Source organism: Poecilia mexicana, unplaced genomic scaffold (genome assembly GCF_051168715.1).
Source record: "Poecilia mexicana isolate PSO_F unplaced genomic scaffold, ASM5116871v1 scaffold_17, whole genome shotgun sequence".
NCBI classification, from domain to species: Eukaryota; Metazoa; Chordata; class Actinopteri; order Cyprinodontiformes; family Poeciliidae; genus Poecilia; species Poecilia mexicana.
In genome coordinates, this window is record NW_028263386.1 from 18,384,040 (window position 1) to 18,408,681 (window position 24,642).

The 24,642-nt window shown below is 40.1% G+C and overlaps 1 protein-coding gene across 10 annotated transcripts in view; it reads left to right on the forward strand.

The window, feature by feature from the left end:
- Positions 1–239: 239 nt before the first annotated feature.
- Positions 240–24,642, forward strand: part of tcf3a (transcription factor 3a) — a 28,238-nt gene continuing 3,835 nt past the window's right edge. Inside the window, exons 1-21 of one of the 10 annotated variants that reach the window (XM_014995873.2) lie at positions 241–1,306; positions 5,246–5,342; positions 5,734–5,806; positions 10,269–10,342; positions 11,328–11,400; positions 12,041–12,081; positions 12,672–12,795; positions 13,157–13,209; positions 15,157–15,256; positions 15,595–15,728; positions 15,833–15,983; positions 17,184–17,242; positions 17,390–17,468; positions 18,685–18,771; positions 20,040–20,116; positions 20,211–20,384; positions 20,502–20,607; positions 20,703–20,835; positions 21,807–21,875; positions 23,384–23,619; positions 23,954–24,100. In XM_014995873.2, the coding sequence (XP_014851359.1) occupies positions 5,289–5,342; positions 5,734–5,806; positions 10,269–10,342; positions 11,328–11,400; positions 12,041–12,081; positions 12,672–12,795; positions 13,157–13,209; positions 15,157–15,256; positions 15,595–15,728; positions 15,833–15,983; positions 17,184–17,242; positions 17,390–17,468; positions 18,685–18,771; positions 20,040–20,116; positions 20,211–20,384; positions 20,502–20,607; positions 20,703–20,835; positions 21,807–21,875; positions 23,384–23,619; positions 23,954–24,093 (2,037 nt within the window). In that variant the 5' untranslated portion in view covers positions 241–1,306; positions 5,246–5,288 and the 3' untranslated portion in view covers positions 24,094–24,100. Of the gene's footprint in view, positions 1,307–5,245; positions 5,343–5,733; positions 5,807–10,268; positions 10,343–11,327; positions 11,401–12,040; positions 12,082–12,671; positions 12,796–13,156; positions 13,210–15,156; positions 15,257–15,594; positions 15,729–15,832; positions 15,984–17,183; positions 17,243–17,389; positions 17,469–18,684; positions 18,772–20,039; positions 20,117–20,210; positions 20,385–20,501; positions 20,608–20,702; positions 20,836–21,803; positions 22,046–23,383; positions 23,620–23,953; positions 24,101–24,642 lie in introns of all 10 variants that reach the window. The other 9 variants (XM_014995870.2, XM_014995876.2, XM_014995874.2 and 6 more) reach the window with 9 other exon arrangements.

A 24,642-nucleotide genomic window follows, 5' to 3' on the forward strand; every position in this document is an offset into this window, starting at 1 on the left:
TACTTATAAGCTCAATGTAAATTATATATTTTAATTTGAGTACAATGCCTGCCAGACATTGCAGTTTTAAAATGTTTTAATTTGTAAAAAAATAAATAAATAAATAAATTGCTTACTTTTCCTGTGAGCTGACATGAGATCACAGATTCAACACGGTATATTGAGGACTTGCAAACAGGACACAGACAAAGCAGATACAAAGAAAATAGCAAAAGTATTCACCTCCTTTAGGTTTTTTATTCACATTTTGTCATCTCACAGCTACAACTTGTTTAGGGAAATCAGAGTAAAGGGGCCTGAAGACAAATGCACGGCCACAACTCGTGCTGGTTTGACATATTAGGCGTGTGGTTGCAAGGTGCTAAAATGTGAAAAAAAAAAAAAAAACTTAAGTGGGAGTAAATACTTCTTCAAATCAGTGTAGCTATTACAAGTCATCTTGTGACTTACAAACTCTAGGAATAAATTCAACCAAGAGGGTGTTTTAAAGAAAACTTTTTAATTATGTTATCCAGTGACATGCCCGAGCACCAACCCTCGTGTCTTGTCTAAGTGTTATGATTTTTTTTATTTTTTTTTTTACTTCGTAGCAAAGCCTGCAAGAACAGTAGAACGCTACAAAACCCTTTGGCAAATTGACACCGCACTTGAGAGTGACGCTGGAATATATTTGGACGTCCTGCACGTCAATCAAAATTTCGCGGCATCCTATTGGTCCTCCCTCCCGATATTATCGTTCCATGTTGCGGTCGCGTACTCTGTTGTCCTCATCCGCGAGTTGACGTAGATCCCCTAAATTTGTGGCTGGGCCATTTTGTGTCTCGCTCACGATTTTAGAGCCTTGACATTTTACGGCGCGTCTGTTAAACGCTGCGCATAAACGTAAACTGTCAAAAGCTGCCTGATTTGGATTCTTCTCCTTATTTGAAACCTGACACCGCTGATGTTTCAGCGCCCATGTCCTCCCGTAGGTTGTGCGCTGCGGAGTGATATTCCATTGGAACCGACAATGTGGAGGCTGTGAAAATGTCTACTTGGGAAAAGAAATGATTGCAGTTTCTCCAAGTGAAAGGAAACAGAGTACCGCAAGAGTTATGGTCCGCGTTAAAGACGCGAGGTCGGCTTCATAGCGAAGACAAACAACGAGGCGAGACGACAAAGGAGCGTTTTATATTGTCTTTCCTGCGCTTCATCAAGCCCACGGACCGGGACCACAGGAGAAGGATTCTATCCCTAACTTTGTTTTTCCTCTCTTATATATTGTCGTATCCCTACTCGCTGCTGGATGCTACACTGCTGACTCCAGGTAAATGTGAACGTATTCAAAACAAACTCATTCATGCGAAGCTGGAGTTGTATTGTTACGTTGATTTCTGGGTAATAACTAAGTTTTAAGCGCAGCGATTAAGTTGTTGGAGGGCTACAGCAGGGGAAAAGAAAAGCGGGGTGTTGGATTTTCCTCCCTTCTTTCGGTCTCACCGAGGTCCACTGTGTGGTTACACAGCATTTAGCAGTCCTGGGTGTGATGGAAAACACTTCTTTGTTCACTTCTGTGAGCTATAACGTTATTAGCATATTACCGGAGTGAGTTAGCTCCCCTGGGGTCTCGGCACTTATATGTGGGTTTGCGTTTGAACGCAAGCCGTTGACTTCTTTTTATATCACTCATGTTGCATTTATGACCAACGCGAGCCTGTTTTACGTTCAATTACGTTTAATATTCAATTGTGCCCAAAATCGCTATTAAATAAGCGCATAGTGTAAAAATAACAGCAGAAAATAACTTGGGTATTTTCCCCTTCTCTTCCACCCAGCCTTCTACCGTTATAACCGTCGCTTGCAGCTCTTAATGCAGTACTTTATAATTCCCACACACTTGTAAACTAGCTACAGTAAAATATAATTGTAATAATAAAAAGTGAAGTGGTTTATTACAATCGATTAATATTCATTAAACTTTTTGTGGACTCAGTCTTTGTGCTCATCTCGATGTGAGAGGGCAGGCAACAGGTTTTTTTTTTGTTTTTTTTTTTCCCCCCCTCAGATCCTTTTAAACGTCCCGCAGCATTTCCAAGCCCGTAGGTGAAGACATTTAAACTCCGGTGAACACTGAACAGCCTGGATCCGTGTTTTCTGACGCCAGCCAGGAGCTCTTGTTTTCTGCAGCTATTTCTGCCATGTAACTTTCCCCCAAACGCCGCTGGCCAAAAGGTGGGGGTGCTCAAGACAAGCGTAATGCAACTTCCATTTGTTAGGAGGGGCTAAGCACTTATCCCCCATTTTGACCTCGGCTTGCTGAGAGACAGAAATTGCTAGATTATGTGCTGTCAGCGTATTGTTCTTTGGTCGCATTCCGCGCATGCACCCCTATTTACAGCCTCTTGGTCGTTACACCGCTGCAGTGTTTATTCATTTTAGACATGCTAATGCAGAGAAAGCAGAGCAGTTACTATACAATGATGACGTTAAGTAGAAGAAAGGGCGAGTGCATAAAATCTCACCCTTTCTCCACAACTTATTAATATTCATCACATCACTTCTTGTTTATCTCCTCCCAAATCCCTCTCTATAATTTGCAACATAAATTGGTTTGTAACCCCAATGACATGCCAAGAGACACAAGTATTTACATACATAATAAGAGCAAGAAATATAGATATTTTGTGTTGGGTTTTTTTCTCGTCTGTTGGCTGTAAATGTATCACTGCAAATGGCCAGAAAAAGTCGTTCAATATCAGATAGGCCACTTCATTACAATAGTTGTATTTGGCACTGTAACCACTCTGCTACCCGTTAGACAATTACTGAATTAAATAATATTGAAGAGCTCATCAAAATCAATAGTGGCAAAATAGTTCATAGATCAAAAATAACAATCCTTACTGTGATAGATATATATATATATATATATATATATATATATATATATATATATATATATATATATATATATATATATGGTTGTCACACTGAGCCTGATTTAGATGCCACTCAAGCAAAGCCTTGAACTCTGATATATATTTCTTTTCTTGGGGGGGAGAGAGGAGGTCAGTAACTAAATACTGACCTCCTCCTAATTTAAAGAATATCCATTCGGTGTGGGATAATCCTGTCCAGATTTTAAAAGTCTTGATTTTGTACACATTTTTGGAACAGCCAAAAAGCAATAAAAGAGGAGGAAAACTTCTGCATCATGTCATTTCATGATTTCTGGAGCATGCAGCTCACTAAACCTCACTAGTTAAATATTTTGTTATTTGTTCACAATTGTCCCGGATATTGTTAAACAAAACTGATTGATAAATAATAATAATAATCATTATAATAAATTCATTTGGGGACAGAATGGAGGTTTGTAGGAAGCCTATATGCTGTTCCCTTGTGATTATTTTATTTTAAAACGCAGCTCGTCGGCAAGGCCATAAAAATAAATGAGTTATTCAGGTGGTATTTTTGGAGTCACATCAGTTACGTCTGGAAAGCACAGGAAGTTTAATAGGTCACAAATCTCTAACCATAATGCGATGATTGTTGTAGCATTCTGCTTTTTCTCTTCCACTCTTTTAGCTAGACAGCTTACAATGAAAGAGTTGCGCCTAACAATCTAAAAGAGAACTTAACTAGGACACTTCATTACATTATTGATTTTTTTTTTTTTTACATAATGTACATGTACAAATGTACAAATTTTGTAATATATTTCAGGAAAAGCCACTGAACCAAAGCGATCATGTTTCTCAAATGGTCAAAAGCTCCAATGCAACAATAAACTCAAAACTCTTCATTAGTTAAAACAATTAAGTTCATATTTAATAACTGGTTATGACCTAAGAGAACATCAAAACCCTCTTTTTTTTTTCCAAACCAAATCCATAATTGTAGTTTTAAAAGACGTCTTTTTTTCTTTTAGTCACATGGAACATTTGTGTTGATGTTGGCTGGCCATAAATTGCCACTTTAGGATTCCAGCATGCTGTGTTATCACTCTGTAGACTTCAGTGCACAGAGATGCTAAAAACACAGTTGGGTTTTGATGTGGAGTCAGCACCCAAGTCCAGGGGCTGACTAAAAACCAAATGCAGCGTGGCCTGTGGCTGAACCATGGTTTGATGTGGGCTACTTTTAGAACTGCTTTTACTTTTCTCACTACCTGATCAGAACTCTGACTAAATTGTCGGATGTGAGGGTATAAAGATAGTTCAGTTTAAAGCGGGGATGCAGATATTGGTTAGTTGATTAGTCCGGTATTTGATTGTTTTAGTCCTGAAATAATCAGATAAGATATTTATGATTTCTTATGAAAACAAAACGCCCTTAAACAAACTATGCACAGTGTCCTTTTGTACGTTTAATATGAATATATGTTTTTTTTATTATTAAACAGACATAAAGCTAAGATCATTCAAGCAAATAAATTCATATTTTTTTTCTGCCACAAAATTATTGTGGGTTTCCTTTGTGCAGATCAAAGATTTATAAATTTAGTGACTAAAACCAAATCTTATTAACATACATAAATTATTCTGATGGACGAAAGGCCGTGTGAAGCAATACGAACTTTACCCACTCATTTATTAATCATCTTCAGAGGGATTGACTTGTGAGAACTTATTTTTTGTATCTTTTTTTTAACCACAATTAAAAGCTTCCTCATTCATTAAGTAGTTTTTTTTTTTTCTTCCTTAATGTATTTGTGTAAAAGTCAGCTAGCGTAGCAGACCAACTCACATATGGAAATAGCTGTATAAATGGAATTGCTTGTGCGTCAGTTCTTATTTTCTGAGCAGAGACATGGCAACGATTAATCTGTCTTTACTGACATTGTTGTTGTTTGGGGCTGGCCTCACACGTTTGTTTTTAGCCGAGTTTGAAACCAGTTGCTTTAAATGAACTGAATGATTTCTTTTTTTTTTTTTTTTTTTTTTTGGCGATCCACCTTTAGCATTTCCAGCTGCGCGGCACAGGGAGAATTCGATCCTCTTTGGGAATTAGTGATAGCAAATAATCGGGCGTTGTTCATCTTTCTTCTAACGAAGCTCGATTTTAACATTCCATGTAAAGATTAAACGACATTTGCTGTTGTCAGCATGGCTGATGTTTTGAAGGAGGAATGCAGCGTTTACACAGCTCTCTACACTAAAATACACAGTGCAGAAAACGGTAATCTTAATCAATGCATTTAATGTAATCAGTATCGAGTTACTGACGCAAAATGACGTCGTGTTGTTTGTGCTTGTCCTTGTAGTCTGTAGCTGAGACTGTAAAGGCCCAGTGAACAGCATCAGAGAATGGCTACAGTGGAAAACGACAAGGAGCTGAGCGACTTGCTGGATTTTAGTGCGGTAAGGCCCCTGCTAAGCCTCATTGTTGCCTTCGTAATCCATTTCATTTTAACAATAAGCACCAAACCTGGTGACGAGTACCTCGAAATGGGAATGAATGAGATTCATTCTCAATGAGGAAGAAATGTGTTTAAGCAGCCATGCTTTTTTTTTTTTTTTTTTTTTTAAATAAAAAAGCTCTGTTTGTCTTGGCTCAACTTATTTATTTATTGTTTTGTCACAAATCATAGCTGAAAGACTCGGGTTGCCCTGTGTTTATTGCAGTTGTTCGCAAAAGCACGTAGGACAGTTTGGATTACGCTCTGATCAACGTTTGCATAAACGTCGAGGGAACATTCAAATGTTTTATTGCCTTGCCGTGGTTTTTACAGATTTATTGCTCTCCTTTCAGATGTTTGAACCTCCAGTTTCGAATGGAAAGAATGGGCCGACTACTCTCGCCAGCAGCCAGTTTGGAGGTCCCGGTAAGAGATAATACACAAAAGAGACGGTTTGTTTGCCTTTCCTTCACCTGTAGTCAGTGGCCGTATTGCTTGGTAATGCTTCTGTGACTTTCTAAAAATAAATCTATTAGAGCCCATCTCCAGTCTCACTACCTCATTTTTACTCTCTTGCTTTCTTTCCAGTTGTAATAGAATAATACATGGTTCCCGTTTCCTTGTTTTAGTTTTCATAAATTGAGAATTCATCATCAGATGCACAAATCCAACCCTCATATTAGCGTTTAAAGCATGCATGCAACGTCAATGTTGTCAAATAATAACCAGGACACTCCAAAAATCGGATGGTGGTGCTTTTGTATGTCTGCTGGAGTTTTATATGCCGACCCCAGGCGCCGTTTCCCTGCTCTACCAGACCCAATAGTCGCAGACAAAACAAAGTTCTCTGCTACCATTGTGTTTTTTGGAGGTGCATTAAGTCTTTCAACAAGCATCAGAGAGCAACGCGATATTCAAGGGGAAGATCAAAGACGACACGTTCGGTTGCTGGGTGGGGTTATCAGGGGCTCTGTTTCATCTACTCACAAGAAAGCCACTTGTGTTGTTCTTCTGTAAGGATCGGGCGCGCTCTTACAAACGAGGCATGTAGATGTTATCAATCCTAACGGCTTCTCATGAGGCACCTACGGCCCACAGGAACCGTACCAGGGCTCTTTGAGCTATTCGAACAGGTCGCTCCTCATTTCTGCATCTGAAATGCCTGAACTGAGCTTAGCAGGTATTCCTAAGACTCTTGTTCAAGAGTTTGAACAACTTGTTTATTTTTAGTGCTTACCTCAGAGTTGGACCTTTTGCAGCAATGAAATAAGTAAATGCACCCAACAAAAGAAAATTATAAAGCGACTTTTAGCTACTTAGCTCAAATTAGGGAGTTGTTTTAGCAGAGGATATAAGAGGCTCAGCGGAAATCCAGACACCCTAGGCACACACCCCTGGCATTGAAATGAGCTGTGCTGTTTGATGTCTAATATCAAAGCTCCAAACTCTTGATTCCTGATGAGTAATTATGTAACAGTCATTAGTCTTACACACATACTGAGTTAAGCGTGGGCTGGTTACTGCTGCCAAGGTATGCCAAGGATTTTTTTTTTTAAGTTACCCTTTCAAAACCACAAACATTTGAGAAAAGTAAAGTAATTTTTAACATGAAAGTTTAAAAAAATAAAATCTAAATTAAAAACAGATTCATTAATTTTTCTAAACTGATTCTACATTGTTTTATTATTTATTATGAGATGAATGTCTAATTTCCTTCTTGGTTGGAAAAAAGTTGGATATGGGCCAGAGTTATGAATATTTTGGGGCTTTACTGTGTGGTGATGCCATGAAACTGTCCTACGTGAGGTCATCATCATTCCTCATTAGTCTCATACCTGCCCACATGGCACCATGAGAGACACCTGATGGGTTTAAAAGTTTCCATATGGCTCTAAAGTAGTCATTTACATGTTTTTCCCCCCCCCCTCACAATTCATATGGTTTAAATGTGAAACTTTACCATGTGTTTTTGTGCTCTTGTTCTGAGCTGTCAGTGATTATCATATCTGTTCAATCCAGTCCACTGTTTTTCTTTTTCTTTTTTTTTTTTTTTTGCGTGTGCTTTCATTTTTTTAGTTCACAAGAAACCGAGACTCCTAACGTGTATTTTTAGGGTGGTATGGGTAGAAATTCTGACTGGCTTGTGATATAAATTTGCATGAAAAGGTTCCTTGTTTCAAGCAGATGTGAAACTGAATTTGAAAAACTCAGGTGGGAAAGTTACATGAAGGTCTGTTGTGTAAAGTCTGACGATCCACTGCTTATTATTGTAAAAATTGTAAAAAAAAAAGAAAAAAAAGATCCAAACTATCGCTGGAGAACAGTCGAATGTAAGCTGCGTGCGTTTAAAGGATAGTATGTCACATTGTCCTGCACTTAGGAAGTCTCCTGTGACTAACAGGTTTAAAGAGTCAGCCCTGTGTCATTGTACATTGTTCATTATTTCATTAACAGTGTTTTCTCTCTTGAGATCGTATCTGACATCACGCTTTGTGTCTGCGTGACTCACTTTTCCAGGGAAAAGAAGAAGTCGCGCAGACAAACGGAGCGCTCGGTTGTAGTTGGCCTGGGGCAGCGTTCCAGTAAAAACCAAGACATGCCTGCATGTTTGGTCAATATATCTGCCTGCGTTTCGCTCACAAAGTCGGTGACTCAGGCTGTCTGTCTGTTTCCGATAGCTCTGTCTGTGCTGTGTAATTATAGACCAGCCAACCTTAAAGGGGTGTTGCATGCTGGGAGGAAAAGTGCATTGGGGTTCTCGGGAGAATTTTTCTGTTACTCATCCTCTTATTCCTTTTCCTGCTTATAGATATTGTAGCCTGTCTGAGCTGATATTTGTGATTTTGGCATGGCGTTCTGTAGGACTAATGAAACTTAGTATGTTCGAAATCAATATTAGTGTCATGCTTCACTAGCAATCAGCAGTATGGTCTGCTGTAGCTGCTGTAGGAATCAATATTCACTCATTAAACTAAATGAATTGAAGCATTGTAAGAAATCTTGATGTGGAAAGATTTGGTGAAAAGTGTAGGAACATTTTTTAGGTTCAGCAGACTGAGATTCATTCAGCAGTATGCACAGCGCAAGTGTAACTGCAAAGAAGCCAAGAGTAGCTGCAGTTTTTGGACGAAACCTTGGACTATAATCTGATTTGTTCAAATAAAAATTGTAGCTGTGACTGACTCTAGGGTTTTATAATGAGTCCAGTGGCTCATCGTGATAATGTAGATCAACATGTTCCCGACTAAATGTCTCATTGTCTGTGATTTGAATTAAACACGCTTTAAAAAAACATGCAGTTTTTAATGTCCACTATCCTAATCGGCAGCAAAATGTTCTGCCATTATTGTTGGATTATTTTAGTCTCTTTTTTTTCAAATTGTCCCTGTAGTGTTAAGTAATTTTACTATCTGAATTGTTATTTCACAGTTACACCCTCCTTTAAATGTCTCTGAGTGAAACCATTCACAAGTATGAGCAGATGTAAACACACTTTACGATTTTAACAAGTGTTTTTGTTGTTAATCTAACCCGCCTAATGCTGAGTAGTTAAAATTTCCATACTGAAATTGGGGTTATTGTAGAATTATGACACAAGTCTACTTGCTAAAGAAGTTTTTATTTTTTTAATAAACTTTGCTCTCAAACAATCAAAAAGCGCTATCCACTTGGTTCATCTTGATGTATTATGGTAAATAGCGTCAGATTGTATTTTATTGAGTCAAAAACTAGGATTAGAGTAAATCTTGGTTGGCGAATGAATTGAATTGTATCTAACTGTTGCTTGTTGTTGATGGATCTTGGGTTGTTGGGGATGCACAAAGTATCGGCATCGACATCGGTATCGGCCGATGTTGATGCCGACAGTAGAACGCCCGATGAGTAGAACGATATTTACTTCCATCTGGTTGCTGTTTATGTGTTTAACTCAAGCAGAGAAAGTTTCAAATCTAAAACATATCAGAAGTTGTTGGTGTTTTTTTTATTTTTTTATTTTTTTGATTGAAGGTGCTTGCTGATGACAACACGCTAAAATGTCTAACGTGTAAGTTTTGCTTTGATTGACAGGCAGAGCGGCAGTCAGACATGGAGAGGGGACGTGAAATTGCCTCCTTCATCTCTTATTCCGCTGGTGTCGTGTAGCTCACACTTGTCACTGCAATCTAGCTGCTTTTGGGACTATGGAGCCATTATTCTGTTCTACTGCTGATCCTGTCAGGATTCTCGCACCCCCCTTCCCCCCTTAGCTTTTTAATTAGACAACAAAACAAAAATATGAATATTCATAGGGCTCAGCCTCATTAATATGCACAATTATGCAAATACGAGTGCAATTAAACTTCAGATTTCCCCAAGAGATGCTGTGTTGCAGTACGAGAGGAGATTTGAGAGCGAGGGGATTGGGCAGAGATTTCTGCTCCACAAATCTTTAACATCCCTTCCTTAAAGCTGCTCCGGCCCGCGATGGCACATGCCAGCCGTGTGAGTTTGGACGGTGAGCCTCGCGCTAAGGTGAAGGTGTGGGCCTAAGCGTGTGGGAACAAATGGGCTATGAATGAGTGTTGCCATGGAAAAAGCGTAAAGGAGTGGAGTGTGGGAGACCGAGGAATGTCGAGGATGATTCTGGAAGCCTCGTACTGGGTGTTAATTATTCAAACTTCCTACAGCTCAAATCCAGACTATGTGACAGCGCCGTCACAGTGCTGTCTCGCTCTGTGAGCTTTGAAGTTTCTCAATGTAGGTTGCATTAAGGAGCCTGAAAAACCTGTATCAAAGCAAGTCGTCACTTTTTCAAGTGACACATTTGTTGCAAGACGGGGACATAAATCTGTGATCATAATGCTATTACCTTTTGGCTGACGGAGTTTTTTTTTTTTTGTCCCAACAGGTGTAGATGAGAGGAGAGGGTCCAGTCCGTGGGGACCAGGGGAGCAGACTAGTCCATCTTTCAACCAGGGAAGGGTATGATTTATTTTAGCCTCGGCCGTAGAGTGCAGCAGATGTTGTGTTATTCTTCACGTGTTGCGTGATTTATTGCTTTATACCTCTTTTACACACAGACTGCAACATTATGAAGTGCTCTAGATTTGACCACTTATGCATTACCAGTGCTGCCGATGATTAATGCTGGGTTGTGACCTGCCTTCCTGGGCTTAAACAAGAGTGTAATTTGTTATTTTCCAATTACATGTTGATTGAAAACATAGAAAAAAACTTATTAAAGTAATAGCAGGTGACTTTGAAAGTATGCAGTAATATTATAGTAAAATTTGGGGCCGCAACTAACAATTATTTTAGTAATCAATTATTCATACAATTAATTGCATAAAAAGATTATCACATTCTGTAGATGTTTCATTTAACCACTTAAGCCTTAAAATATGCAAATGAACAAATAATTCAATACATTTTTTTAAAATAACAAAATAAACATTTTATTGCCAACAGTGCAATAGCACGGCCTTCTTTTAGTGTATGCTTGATCAAAATTGTTAATTTTTGCATTAACCAATTCAGAATTGTAAAATATCAAAAGGTGCTTGAGAGGAAATTTATTTTATTTTATTTTATTTTTTTACAGAATTTGAAAATTGTCAAACTATAACTATGCCACATGAGGAGTTCTAGGCGGAACATATTTACAAAGGATTTAAAAAACATCTTTAATGCAAATTAATATGTTTATATATATTTGACCTCATGTTCTTCTGCAAATGTCCTTTCATTGAGTCTGTGAACTCCAGTTAACGATTAATCAAGTCCTAAATTCGTTGACGATTATTTCAATAATCAATTAATCACAATGAATCCAATTAATCCAATTAGTCTTATAATTAATATATTATGTTGTTGCATTTTGATGCAGATGAACTGAAAATCAAAGGATGCCATCTGCTTATTTTTGATGCAACTACGAATGAAGTGTTATTCCGTCTCTTTCTCTCAGGTTTTCGAAGAGGGCCTTTACAGTGAGAGAGAAAGTCTGGCCTCTACCCCCGTATTTGGACCAGGCATTGCTGGTAAGAAGATTTTAATTCAATCTGAGCTCTCGAAGCACAGACATCACCACTTTCAAATCATCCCTTCTATTTTTTTTAAATTTATTTATTTATTTTTTTTTTTCATTTTTGCAAATTGGTAAAAAAAAAAAAATTGTCAGTGTCGGACTAAGTGATGGAGGAATGTGTTAACTGGCACTCAGACTCGTACATCAATGCACAGTGTGACTGAACAGAACAACAAGCAGTTTGTTTTTCAGAGCAGCCATTCACAAGTCCGGCACTCATGTGGCAGTTTAGGGCAGCGCATGTTTCAGGATGAGGGGGAGCAGGGCAAACGGGGAGGATGTGGAGGAGGGCTTTGTTTGTGTGTGTTCGCTATGGGAGGGGTGGGGGGTGTAAAGGGAGGGCACCCATGCACAAACAGGGCTCTCCCTGGGGATAACAGTGGACTATAGCGCTTCTCTGTTTAACTGTCAGCGGAGGGGGCAGAGTTTGGATACAATTGCCCCTGGAGCATTTGTAATGAGTCTATTTGGTTCATTTAAACACTGCAGCATATACATTCACCTTGCAAATGCGATGAATGACAGGGCAGTGTGATTACATACATAACATTTGCCTTTTAACGATCCTCAAATCTTTTTCTTTATTTTAACAGGGAAAGCTGAACGAGGGTCATACTCATCATTTGGGACGCAGGTGAGTCTTTCAAAGAAAATAAAGTCATACCAGCAACAACGTGACAAAGGGAAACCTGCAGATTAACACAAAAATAAATTCATGCAAGCATACCACTGTCGCAATGGATTTGTGGATACAAATAGGGCTGCAATTATTAATCGGATTAATCGTGATTAAACGATTATTGAAATAGTTGTCAAAGAATTTAGTAACTGATTAATTGTTAACTGGAATACAGAGGCTCAAAAAAAGGCAATTTGCTGCAAAGCAACATAGTCAGTGCAGTAATTAAGCCAAAGATGTTAAAAATAAATATATATATTTTGCATCTGTGATAAAAAAAATATCATTTGGACCAGACTCAGAACTTCCTCATCTTCCAATTTGCTGTGATATAGTCTTGATTTTATCTCTGAGTACTAATCTACTCTAACAATTAAAGCTGTTCTTCACGTCTAACTCCAGAAATCAACTGAGCTCTCAGTTTATAGCAACAAACAGGTTATTTTTAAGACAGATGCATATCAATGATAACCTTAATTTTCTCTACATGTTCATACTGCTGTTTGAACGGGCTTTTGCCTCTCTTCTCTTTAAACCGTCTGTAGCCTGGTTTTATGCCAAGTGAGATACCCCTGCCCAGTCCTGACAGCCTCTCTCCGCCTTCTGCCAAGTCCAATTCCCAGTTTTATTCATCCTATGAGAGGAAGAGACCCGCACAGGACCTCACTGGTAAGAATGAAGGCATGTGCATTTTTTTTTTCTTTTCATCAGACGTACGTTTGTCTCCTCTGGTTTTTGTTTTACAAATGATGTCTCCGTTCTGATCTATATTTACATCTGTGGGTTCCACCACTTCTATTGTAAGTGTTAAAACGTGGTTTTGAGTTCTTCCTTCTTATTTGGTGGAGAAAGTAGCATTACCTCCTGCTCAGTACACAGAACTACACAGAACGTTTTTCTGGTTGTGCAGGAATTATGAGGCTGCACAAAGGTCTAAAAGGAAAACCTTTATTACGTATTGTGTAGTGGCTTTGTCTTTAGATATCAATCTTTTCATTTTTATGAGGTTTCCTTTCTGTCTTTTTCCCAGCAAATCCGCAGCCAAAAAAGATCCGCAAGGTTCCTCCTGGCCTGCCCTCCTCAGTAAGTAGACACCTCCAGAAAAACTTCCCCGTGTGCTACACCTCGGTCTGTAACGTTGATTCCATGTATCCCAAAAGTTTCAGTTTTTAAGCCTAACGAAAATGTTCCCGTTTAGTTTTGCATCTGGAGCCCTTCCTCTGGATCTCGAGCGGTATAATAGGAGCGGCGCGGGCCTTTTAGGTCGAACATCTGTGCTTCTTCAGCGCCAAAGTCAAAAGGCAACAGTGGGGGCAAGCCACTTATTTACCCAGTCACTTATTTGCAGCATATATTTATAGTATGTTGTACTTGTGGGCCCTTGGCTTTGTGGCCACACTTCGCCCTCTCTGCCAAGTGTACTCATCAAATCGCCGAGGAGATTTTGTGCTGGAGGGGGTTGATGGTTTTTGCTCCCTCTCTTTCTTTCCCTCCCTCCATGTTTCCCTCTATGGACACCCTGTTTCCTCTTTTTTTTTTTCTTGCTCGCCTCCCCACCTCGCACAGCCTCGCTCTCTCTCCTCTTCTGCAACCATAAACAACAGCCCTCCCCCATCCCTCCATCCCAGCTGCCAGCGGAGTTGGCTGCTGTCCAGGATTCGGCAGATGGTTCAGTAATTAGGAGTGCATCTCCCTGTTCCCTCTTCTCCTCTTCATTCTCTTTTCCTCTTCCTTTTTTCTCTGTTTAATCAAATTATAGAAGAAAACTTCAGACCTTCTCTGATCAGAGTTTTACAGACATACTTGGTTTCTTGATTTGACAACGAGTCTCATTGTGGACGGAGGTGGTACAGAACAGTGGCTTCTTTATTCCCACCTCAATATGAAGATTGTATTTGATTGATCAAAACTTTGTTTGTTAAGGAGATTGAACTCCATGCTTGTTTTTTAACAGCGTAAAAACAGCAATCAGGGAAAACCCAGATGATAACATAATAGTTTTGTAAGCTTCTGACATGTTCATTCATGACATTTGAGTTAAATGAACACCTCGAAAACACGGGTACCTTGTTTTACCAAGTTGAAAAAGGGAATAGTGAAACTGCACAAGTCTGGTTCATTCTTAGTTACAATTCCCAAATATGTGAAAGTGCAGTCCATTCAAATAATCACAAATAAGTCTAAATGCCTTTTGAATGAACAGTCATCTCAGTAATCACGAAGGAGACGGCTGCGTCCCAGAAGAGAATGAGTTTTGGTCTGAAATCTGTGAATCATCCTTAGAACAAAGGGGCTGACCTTATGAAAACGCTGGCTGAAGATGGTGAAACAGTGTCACTATCCACAGCGAAACACATTCTGTTTACCATCATCGCTGAAAGGCAACGCAGAGAGACAAAAGCCATTGCTCCAAAAGCAACACAAAAAGCAAGGTTACGGTTTAAAAATGCACTAAAGGACAAAAACATTCATTTTTTCGAGTTTTACTGTCTGATGAAGCTAAAGTGGAGCCGTTTGACCATCATGACCATCATTACATTTGGAGGAAAAGGGCAATAAGCCTGGGAACACCATCCCAACTGTGAAGTATGGTGGTGGCAGCGTCATGCTGTGGGGTGGCCTGCGACAGGAGGAACTGGTGCACTTCATAAAATAGATGGCATCTTGAGGAAAGAAAATAATAACGTAGAAAGGCTCCTTTACTGAGTGACACCGGTTCTGTCAGGAGGAATGGGACAAAATTCCAGCAAGTCGTTGATATGAGCTTGTGAAAGGAGACCAAAACAGTTTGAACCAAGTTAAACAGCTCAAAGGAAATTCTGGTACATATTAGGAAAAAATGTAAGAAAGCTGTTGGATTTGTAGAAATTACTCTGGCATTCAGCAGATATAAATTATTTGGGCAATCTAAAAGAGAGAAACATTAGTCTGATCATTTGGGGTAATTTGTCTGTTTGTACAGCGTATGGAAACATGTGATTCGAGCTCACTCTGTCAGACTTGGTCATCATTTCACTTTTCTATTTGTAGGTTTACCCCACAGCCACAGGAGAGGATTTTAATCGGGACACCACTTGCTTCCCAGCCTCCAAAGCAGGAAATGTCTACCAACCAGCGTACTACATGCAAGGTCAGTTGAAACAATATTTTCCTCTGGAGTCTCTCCTAGTTCTTTGTGTTTAGATGAAAAGTTTAGTCTGGCAAAGACGACAGTTTCCTGGAATTTTCCTTTGAAGCCAGCGCAGCTGGGAGAGTCGGTTCCTTTACTGTGATATTGTCCAGATGAGCCGTAGGTGCTGTGGTTGTAGGCTACCGACAGCCCAACGGGTCAAACGGTGAATCACGGTTGAATAAAGTCATCACGCTGATGTGACACGGCTCATATGTGGCCTTCATTGTCTTCTCTCCTGCGTCTGGTTGTGGCTCTGCCTTATTTTCCATGTTTCTCTGCTGGATTCCCCCTGACAGACGCCCACCCGCCCTCTGATCCTTGGGGCTCTGCCGGGTCGATGATTCAGCCTGGATACTCTGCCGTGTTGGGGAACTCCCCCCATCTGGGCCAGCACGGTCCATTCACTGCCATAAACCCTCAAGACAGAATGGTGTGTTCAGTTTTCTTTTTTCCCCCTCCTTAATTTTTGTTAAATTTCTTTTCTCCACTAAAGCTTCTGCGTCCTTAACGCTGTATGTGATGTTCTCTTTTAAGAAGCGGCATCCCCTTCCCCTCTCACCCCAGAACTACCCCCTGCATGGCAGCGAAGTGAACGGAGCTCATCCCACCAGCTTCCACGCAGGCTCCAGCAGCTTCGGAGTCCCCAGCCACACACCCCCCATCGCTGGCACTGAAACGATTATGGGTAAGTCATTTGTGTGCCATTTCAGCTTCAAATGTCAGAGTAATTTTGTTTTTAATATATTTATATAGGTACCAAATTAAGTGTCAGAACCCTTGATTCTTTTTACATTTTATAACATTACGACTGGAAGATTTGAAGTAATTTATTTAGATTTTCTGATTGGCCAACACAAAATAATGCGTAACTTTGAAGTGTAATTTGAATGGGCCACCTTTCATTTCAATTTCAGCTGAAAACTTGTCTTGCAGTTTACAGCAACAAGTGGGGGAGGGACAGTAGCGTTTTACTTTACATTCCAGTCTCAAGTTTTTTAAGCTCCTTTCACATCACACGGTGGTGGTGGAATCATGCTGTGGAGATGCTCTTCTTTCATTTTTTTTTCAGTCTGCAACCCAAAGAGCAGAAATGTACTCTGATCATATGCCGTCGTTTTTTTTCTTATTCATAAAAATAAAGTATATAAGGACAGTATGGGAGAACAAGAAGAAAAACAAAACAAAACAAAAATCACTTGTGCGCAGTAGTATATACCGTACATGTGTGTTATTTAGGACACAGAAAGACAAATCAAAACAGGATACACACATACAAAAAGAAAAGCACAAGTAGGCTGATTAATCCAGCTCCTCTACAAAATCTGGCCACAGAGGGAGATGTTTTTTTTTTTTTTTCTTTAACGGGGATTAAAGGTTGAAAAAGACTTGAGGCTCCTTCAGCAGGATAACAACCCTAAAATGTCTGAGCTGTGATGAAAACGGTTTAAAATGAAACATGTTCGAGCGTTAGAGTGGCCTAGTCAAAATCCAGACCTAAATCCACTTGAGCTCTCCATCCATTCTAATTGACCGTGTTCTATTATGCAAAGAAGGATAGAGGAAAATGTCAGCTTCTAGATGTAGAAAAAAAGTGACTGAAACATTTTCTAAAGCATTTAAATACATTTGCGTGCCACACTTTTATAAGGTTTTAATTGCTAAACCACAAAAAGACAACAAAAGCAAATTACATGTTCTTTTTTTTCCCATCCGCTTCACAGTTGTGCCGTATTTTCACACTACTACAACCTAAAATTCCCACAAAATACATGAAAGTCTGTGGTTAGAATATGACAAAATGTGGGAAAAGTTCAACAGGTATGAATACTTTTGCAAGACGCTGTACAGCGAAACCAATTAATATCTTCTGCTTTTATTTATGAAGCAAATCGTGGTGCTGTACCAGGAAGTTCGGGTGACGAGATTGGAAAAGCCCTGGCATCAGTAAGTAGCTGTAGAGTACATATTTATAATCAAGTAACACTGTTAGTGACACAGGACTCTACAGATTATTTGTTGTTTTCTGAGGCAATATAAATGGAAGTAATACACATTTTTATTTTGAGTGAAAATCAGAACTTCTTTGTTCAGATTTATCCTTCAGACCCCAACAGTAACGCTTTCCCTCCGTCGCCGTCTACTCCCTCCGGTTCACCACAGGCTGTGTCAGGTGAGTGGAAAACGTGCAGTCTGAAGAAGAAGCTCCAGGTGTTGGGTGCAAAACGGACTGAAAACATGTCAAGTTAAGGTTTTGCGTTTGTGCGACAGTAAAATGCTGTTCCAAATGTATCTAATACATCAACCATGTGCAAAGTTAGAAGCTTATAAGTAAAGTCTGAACTTAGCAACTGTGCAACAAAAACTACTACTGAAACAAATCATCTTATCAGATATTGGAGATTTATTTAATGTGAATAAATAAGATGGAAATAGCAAAGTAGTAAAAAAAATTTTTTTTAGAAAATATCAGAAATTCACTCTATGATTCTAACTTATTCCAAAAAAAAAAAAAAAAACTACTTTTACAGCAGAAAAGCAGCATTTCTCTTGATTTCATGTTTATTTAAAGCCACTCCACCCACAGTGTAACTTTCATGTACGCTCACCAGCCTGATATAGCTTACGAGAGAGGAAGGGAAAATACAGTAAAAATAAAAACAAGGTGGGGTCACTTCCCTTTTTTCTCTTCAATCAATCCAAGCATTAACTCATGACACCCTGTGTGTATAAAGTACTGTCACAAGACTGGGGGGGGTAACAAAGTAGTGAAACGATGCAAAAGTTAAGAAAATAATTTGAACTATTGCCTGAAAAACGCAAAGTTGTATTTACAAATGTGTTTTAGATTTACAAAAATAACCATTAAGTGTTGGGGTGGCTTCTGGAAATTGATGTGTTGAATTTCATTTTTTTTTTATTATTATTATTAATAACAAAAAGTGGCATACTGCAAAATTGAATCACTTGGTAACAATAACGGCAATAAGTGAGAACTTCTCTGAAATGGTTGTTTTCCTTGCTCGGTTTTCAAAACGTGTTGGGAAGCAGCTTATTTATTTATTTTTTGGCATCTTGGAGGAGTTTGCCGCAGTTCATCCGTAGATTTTGACAGTTTCCGCGTGTAATCCCGTAATAAGAGCTTTATGCTTTTCATACCATCTGTAGCTCGACCTTTTGTTCTTCTGGTGGCTGAAATCACAGTTTGTAATCCCCGTTTGGATCGTTTTCAATCTGCACGTTGACAAATTTGGAAACGGCCTCACCGAATCTGCCTTTGCCAATGCACTCCTCAGTGCTGCATTGTTGTTTCAGACAGTAGTCAATCAAAACGGCCTTCTGTTCAAGGCGAGCGTTTCAGTTTTTTTTTTTTTTTTTTGACTTGCTAGACCAAAGCACCCACTGTCAGCTTGGCTTTGTTTCCACGTCAGAAGAATGTTTTCTGGCTTGTGCGACCAGACGTCTCCAGACTGTAGGTGGGTGTACCAGGGTCCTGGCGGTGTCTGGACGTTCTGAGCCGATGGCTACCTGCCACAATCTGGGACGTCTGAGGGCCGATTACGCGCTTTTGCTTTCTTCAGTTTTCATAACTGCTGGCCCGAACTTTGTCTGTTTCTTTCCGCCTCTGAACAAGAGCTCACGCAGCACATCTGCAAATGACTGTCACGACGTTTCTGCCCGTTTCTTCAGGTTGACTGACATAGTCCTGATTTCTACGCTCGCTCTTTGTGTGATGCTTTAGATAAAAGTCGCAGACTGTAAAATGTAAAACCGGCCGGCTCTCCTTAGTCTGATCGAGTATAAAACTTCTGCTTATTGTGTGCATGAGCACATTTCAGGGTTTTTACACAGTGTGGAAAAACGTGGAACATGACTCATGCTTTTTTTTTTATTATACTGGGTAAAGATAGAAAAAGTAGAGTATGGGAAGATCTTGTGTTTCAAGACTTTATTCCCATACCTCCTGTTTAAAAGTTGTCTCCATTCATCCATTTGTCTGCTATTTATCCCCTTTAATTTTGTCCTTGGTTCATTTCACTATTTTCTTCTTTTTCTATCTTAGTTTCTGTTTTTTCTTACTTATTTTTATCACTGCTTTATCTATTGTTTTCCTCCTTCTCTCCTTACTTTATCATTATTTTCTTCTTTCCTGTCATTCATTCTTTTATTCCTTCTTTCCTGTCTTCCTTCATTTATTGGCGTTTTTCTTCCGCTCCCTGTTTTTTTTTTTTTTTTCATGTTCCATATTTAAAGTATGATCACTATAGAAATATCTGTCAAAGATTAATCATAGCCTTTTTGCATTTGCAGAAAATTAGATAAATTGACTGAGAGCTCTGGAAATTTGTTGTGGCTCTCAACATCATCTTGATCAAATCGCTTCATTTATTTTCATCATGCACTTCAAATCTAAAAATCCCGATCATTGCACGAATCCTCAGAGCTAAAGATGAATTTGTTTGGAGCCACATCATAAAATTTTAACCTGTTATTGTTTTCCCTTACTTTGCCTCTGCAGTGTAATGCTTCCTTCTTGTTTGTTGTTTCATGTTCCTTCTAATCATATGAAACACTGCGAATTTCATTGTTGCTGAAAACGTCCTGTAAAGATAAAATTGCCTTTCCTTGCTTCTGAACTTTAACAGCAAATCGTTCCATTAATAAATCTCCTCCCTGTCTTGTAGACACTTGTCTGATCTATAGGAATGAACCTTCTTACCGTTTTTTGTTTTTCTTTTTCAAGGTTCTGCATCACAGTGGACTCGGTCCTCAGGCCAGGCCACCCCGTCACCTAACTTTGAGGGAGGAATTCAGTCCATGGTGAGCCACTTTGTGTGACGTTTAACGTAAAAACGGCGCGATTACATATAAGACGCTTAATCTTACATGTGTTACCCTTCTCCCCGCTCCCCAGCAAAGTAAACTGGAGGACCGTCTGGACGAAGCCATCAATGTCCTTCAGCGGCACGCCAGCGGACAGGGAGGGCCGGGACTTGCTGAAATGCACAGCCTGTTGTCGGCTGGGTTAGGGATCGCACCGGGCTTCAACAGTGCAGCTCTCGGATTGGCCAGTCGCCTGCAAGGACTGGTGAGATTCAGGAAGAGAGTTAAAATGCTATACACAGGTCACCGAGGGGGTCATGCTGCCCACATCACTTATTATTCTGCTTTGAAGCCAGCACTAACAGAAACAACTGCTTTACAGGTTTCCAGCCACCTTGAAGATTCAGTTGGTCTGCCCTCTAGTGGAGGAGTTTTGCATCACGGCCCTGCATCTGTTCATTTAGGCTCTCAGCAGGATGGATTTACAGGTGGATTTTTCTGCTCTCATTGCGATCTTTATTTTAGGTCATAAATAAGTAAAAGTGTTGCTTAGCACCTTATTGTTGTGTGTGTGTGCGCGCAGGCCTGCCCGGAAGCGGGAATCGTTCCGGCGGCACAGCTATCAAGCGAGAAGAGAAAGAGGACGATGAGAATTGCTCAATTACAGACAAGTCAGAGGACGACAGAAAAGATCTGAAGGCTCGCCTTCGAACAAGGTGTCCAAATCATAACTGCACCATAATGTTTATTTTAATTTATATAGAAGTAGAATATTTGCAGCAGCAGAATTAGAAAAATAATTATATGCTAGACAACTCTTCGGGCATAATGTTGATAATATAATAGCAATTAGAGTGTTTTACCAGCTAATTCGATTTCTGTTATGTGATTAAAAACAAGCCATTGTTTAGAGGTGCTTTTTATTGTGATAGTCCCTTAAACGTCTAGCACAAATTAGGAAAATTACTTAGCAAGGTACAGCTCTGGTCATAAGTTTGCATGCACTTTTTAGAGGCATGAATGTCATAAACATTTTGGGCTTTTAATTATATTTTAACCATCTTTTTTTTCAAGTAAGAAAATAACTAGTGATTTTTAAAGACTGGAATTGGCTTCACAAGGTTGAGTTCATTGCAGAATCTCCAAATTCTTCTGCTTCACTTCAGCTCACAAGCAAGTTAAACAAGACAGTGATGTGAAACACATCCGGCACAAACACAGGCTAAACACTGAGCTGATGGTCCTGACTTCAGCCCTACATCACGAAAAACTATAAACTGCAATTAAAAGTGAGATCCATTCCAGGGAGCCAACCAATTTGAATGAATTTTGCCAGGAAGAGTGGTCAAATGTCCAACCAGTAATACGCAAGGACTGATGACTACATAAAGTGTGTGGTTTCTCTGCAGCTCACTGAAGGCCAAAAGTCAAAATATCAGCCAGGGTGTGTGTTGTAGCCTCTTTGCATAAATTTTGGCAAATGTACATTGTACAATTGTTAGAACCTGATTTAAAAAAAAAAAAAAAACAGTTCAGATAAACCAATAAAAGCCCAAAAATGATGACAGTCGTCCCTGTGATAAGTGGATATAAACACCTGACAACTGTATGTGGGATCCTTGCCCAAATGAGCTATACCCATATTATTGTCTCCTTTCCTCCTTATCTGCCACCGACTCATCAGTAGTCTGGATGATGAGGATGACGACGAAGACCTGCCGGTGGAGATAAAGGCCGAGCGGGAGAAAGCACGGAGGTTGGCGAACAACGCCCGCGAGCGGCTGCGCGTGCGGGACATCAATGAGGCTTTTAAGGAGCTGGGTCGCATGTGTCAGCTCCACCTCAGCTATGAGAAACCCCAAACCAAATTGATCATTCTGCAACAGGCCGTTACAGTTATACTCAACCTGGAGCAGCAAGTTCGAGGTCAGTGGGTGTCCAGAGAGAAAGGAAGCGGAGGGGGAGGGGCCTCTTCCCAGATTAAAACTCGCACACAGCTTGAGCTTCTCCTACGTTGATCCACCGTGGTTTGCAAAAGAATCGGGAGCTAATTCTTATATTTAAATCTGCTAAACATACCTGAGCTGTTTGGATTTTTAAAGTTCTGGAGTCTAAAATGTTCTAAAAACAAAAACAAAAAAAAAATGGGGATTAGAAAATAATAAAGCTGTGTCACAGTTTTAGGACGTGGCCATTCTCCTGTTCACCCTGAAGGTTTCCATTTTCTCATAACGGGTCTGTCGTTGCTTTTAATTCACTCCGCTGCCTCGCTCAGCTTGGTTGTCTGTCTGCTTCACTTTTTTTTTTTTTTTTTTTTTTGGCTTTAGTAATCACTTTTTATGCTTTCATCTAGTCATTTCTTTCACAATTGCTCGTTATGCTTGACTTGAACAACTGTGATTTTAATTTAATGTCTTTTTTTTATTTATTTATTTTTTTATAACCTTTTACCAAATTAGCCTTAGTTGCCTCAAAGCCGAGCTGTGTGCTGTGAATTAACATTCCTTCATGTTTGGACTCTTTGTTCTGCACGCTTCGGCCTTTTGAACGCTAAACCTCTCCTTCTTTTCTAACCCTTTACGTTTTTTGCTTTACCTCCTCTCACTTTCCGTTTGCAGACGGCAACAAAGACCGACGTCTCTCTCGCTTTGAAATGAATGAATACGTCGCCTGCTGATGTGTTTAACACGGTTAACCTGCTGTAGCTCTTTCTGTGTATTGCATTTGGCAGATGGTGTCGCTTCCTGTCTTTCTCATAACTCGGTGTCCGTATCTTCCCTCTGACCCCCAGCTTCCATTCTGGACCCTAATGACCAAACTTAACGCTCAGGACTTGTGTTTTGATATCACTTTGTCCTGATTGCGCCGTGCTCTCAAACTGCTCAAAAATGCACCCAGAAAGAAAGTAGAGGTCCATAAATGTTTCAGCGGACCTATGGTGCGTCTCCACTCAGGTCTTCTTTAAATGTTTCAGGTTTTTCTCAAGAGCTTAGAAGCACTCTGACCTGCACAGATTAATTCACTTCCAAGTACGAAAAGCAATTACTGAAACAGGGTGAAAAGTCTTCATTGAAGTTACAAATTTAGATTGTTCAAGCAGATTTCAGGAGGGTTGTGATTTGGGATTGTTCACCAGTTGTTGTGGAAGGGCGGGGGGGTGGGGGGGGAATTAATAAATAAATAAATTGCCAAGCACTGCTAGATGAAAATCACTCCACCCCCTCCCTCCCTCTCCCCACCCCTTACTTCTCCTCCCGGCTGCAGCCTCGTCTCTTTGACCGACGAGAACCTGACTGCGGAGGAGAAGGAGCAGAGGGAGCGCGATCGCCGCCTAGCTAACAATGCCAGGGAGAGAGTGCGAGTTCGCGACATAAACGAAGCCTTCAGAGAGCTGGGCAGGATGTGTCAGGTCCACCTGCAGAGCGACAAGGCCCAGACCAAGCTCGTCATCCTGCAGCAGGCTGTCCAGGTCATCCTGAGCCTGGAGAAGCAGGTGCGAGGTAGGTCAGCCGAGTGCAAGCAGGTGCGATCCACTTTAGACAGCTGGATTTCTCTCGCTAGAGCCGGACTCGTACGACTTTGTCTCCGCTGACCGCTTGGTGTTCACTTGGCTCTTCTCTGCGGCTCTCTGGCAGCACACAAACATAGGAGAACAGGAAGAACGTTTAAAGAAGTAAATCTCTGCTTTCTGCCAAATGCTTGCACAGCTCGCCTCGCTTTCCATCCCTTTGTCTTGCTCGCCCTCTCGCAAAGTGTTTAAAAGCTTACTTTGCCATTTCTGTAACCTGGAGATGAATATTCGTTTGACGTTTGTTTTCCGCTTGTCTTTTTTAGAGCGTAATTTAAACCCAAAAGCCGCCTGCCTCAAGAGGCGAGAGGAGGAGAAAGTTCCAGGGCTGGAGCACCAGCTGCAGCTGGGCGGGGGTCACCCTGCTCTGGGAGGGGACGGGCACAACCCCGTGAGCCATATGTAATACTCAGGTACGTCTGCCGAAGCTTCACTACTGTCTTTCAAAGCCTGAAAATAAAAAAAAGAGAGAGAGGGAGAGACTGTAGAAAAACACTTGAGTTTGCATTTTTTTATCGGATATGCTGTAATCTGGACAAATCTGAGCTTCATTCATTCAGAAATAAAAACTGGGACCATTTCAAAGCTTCTTTTGGCCTCTGCCACCCTTACAAAATGGGTTTTAAAGTTAATCTGAGCTTCAGTCTGACGAGAGTTTATGTTCAAAATGAAAAGGGGATTGTTTTCTGAGATATAACAGAGGTGTGTGGGTCTTTTTTGGCTCGCTTTTTCATTTTACCTCCCCAATACTTTGGTACATCTACACCGTAAACTGGTATTGAACTCTATCAGTTAAACATAAAGTGTGAGGAAGAACAGCTGTCCTTTAAAACCTTCAGTATCACATGTATGCGATTTCTCAACACCGTCATAGAGCTGCAACAAACATCTATTTTAGTAATCAGTTAGTCTATCAATTATTCTGATGATTACTTGATAACTAGTGTAAACAATT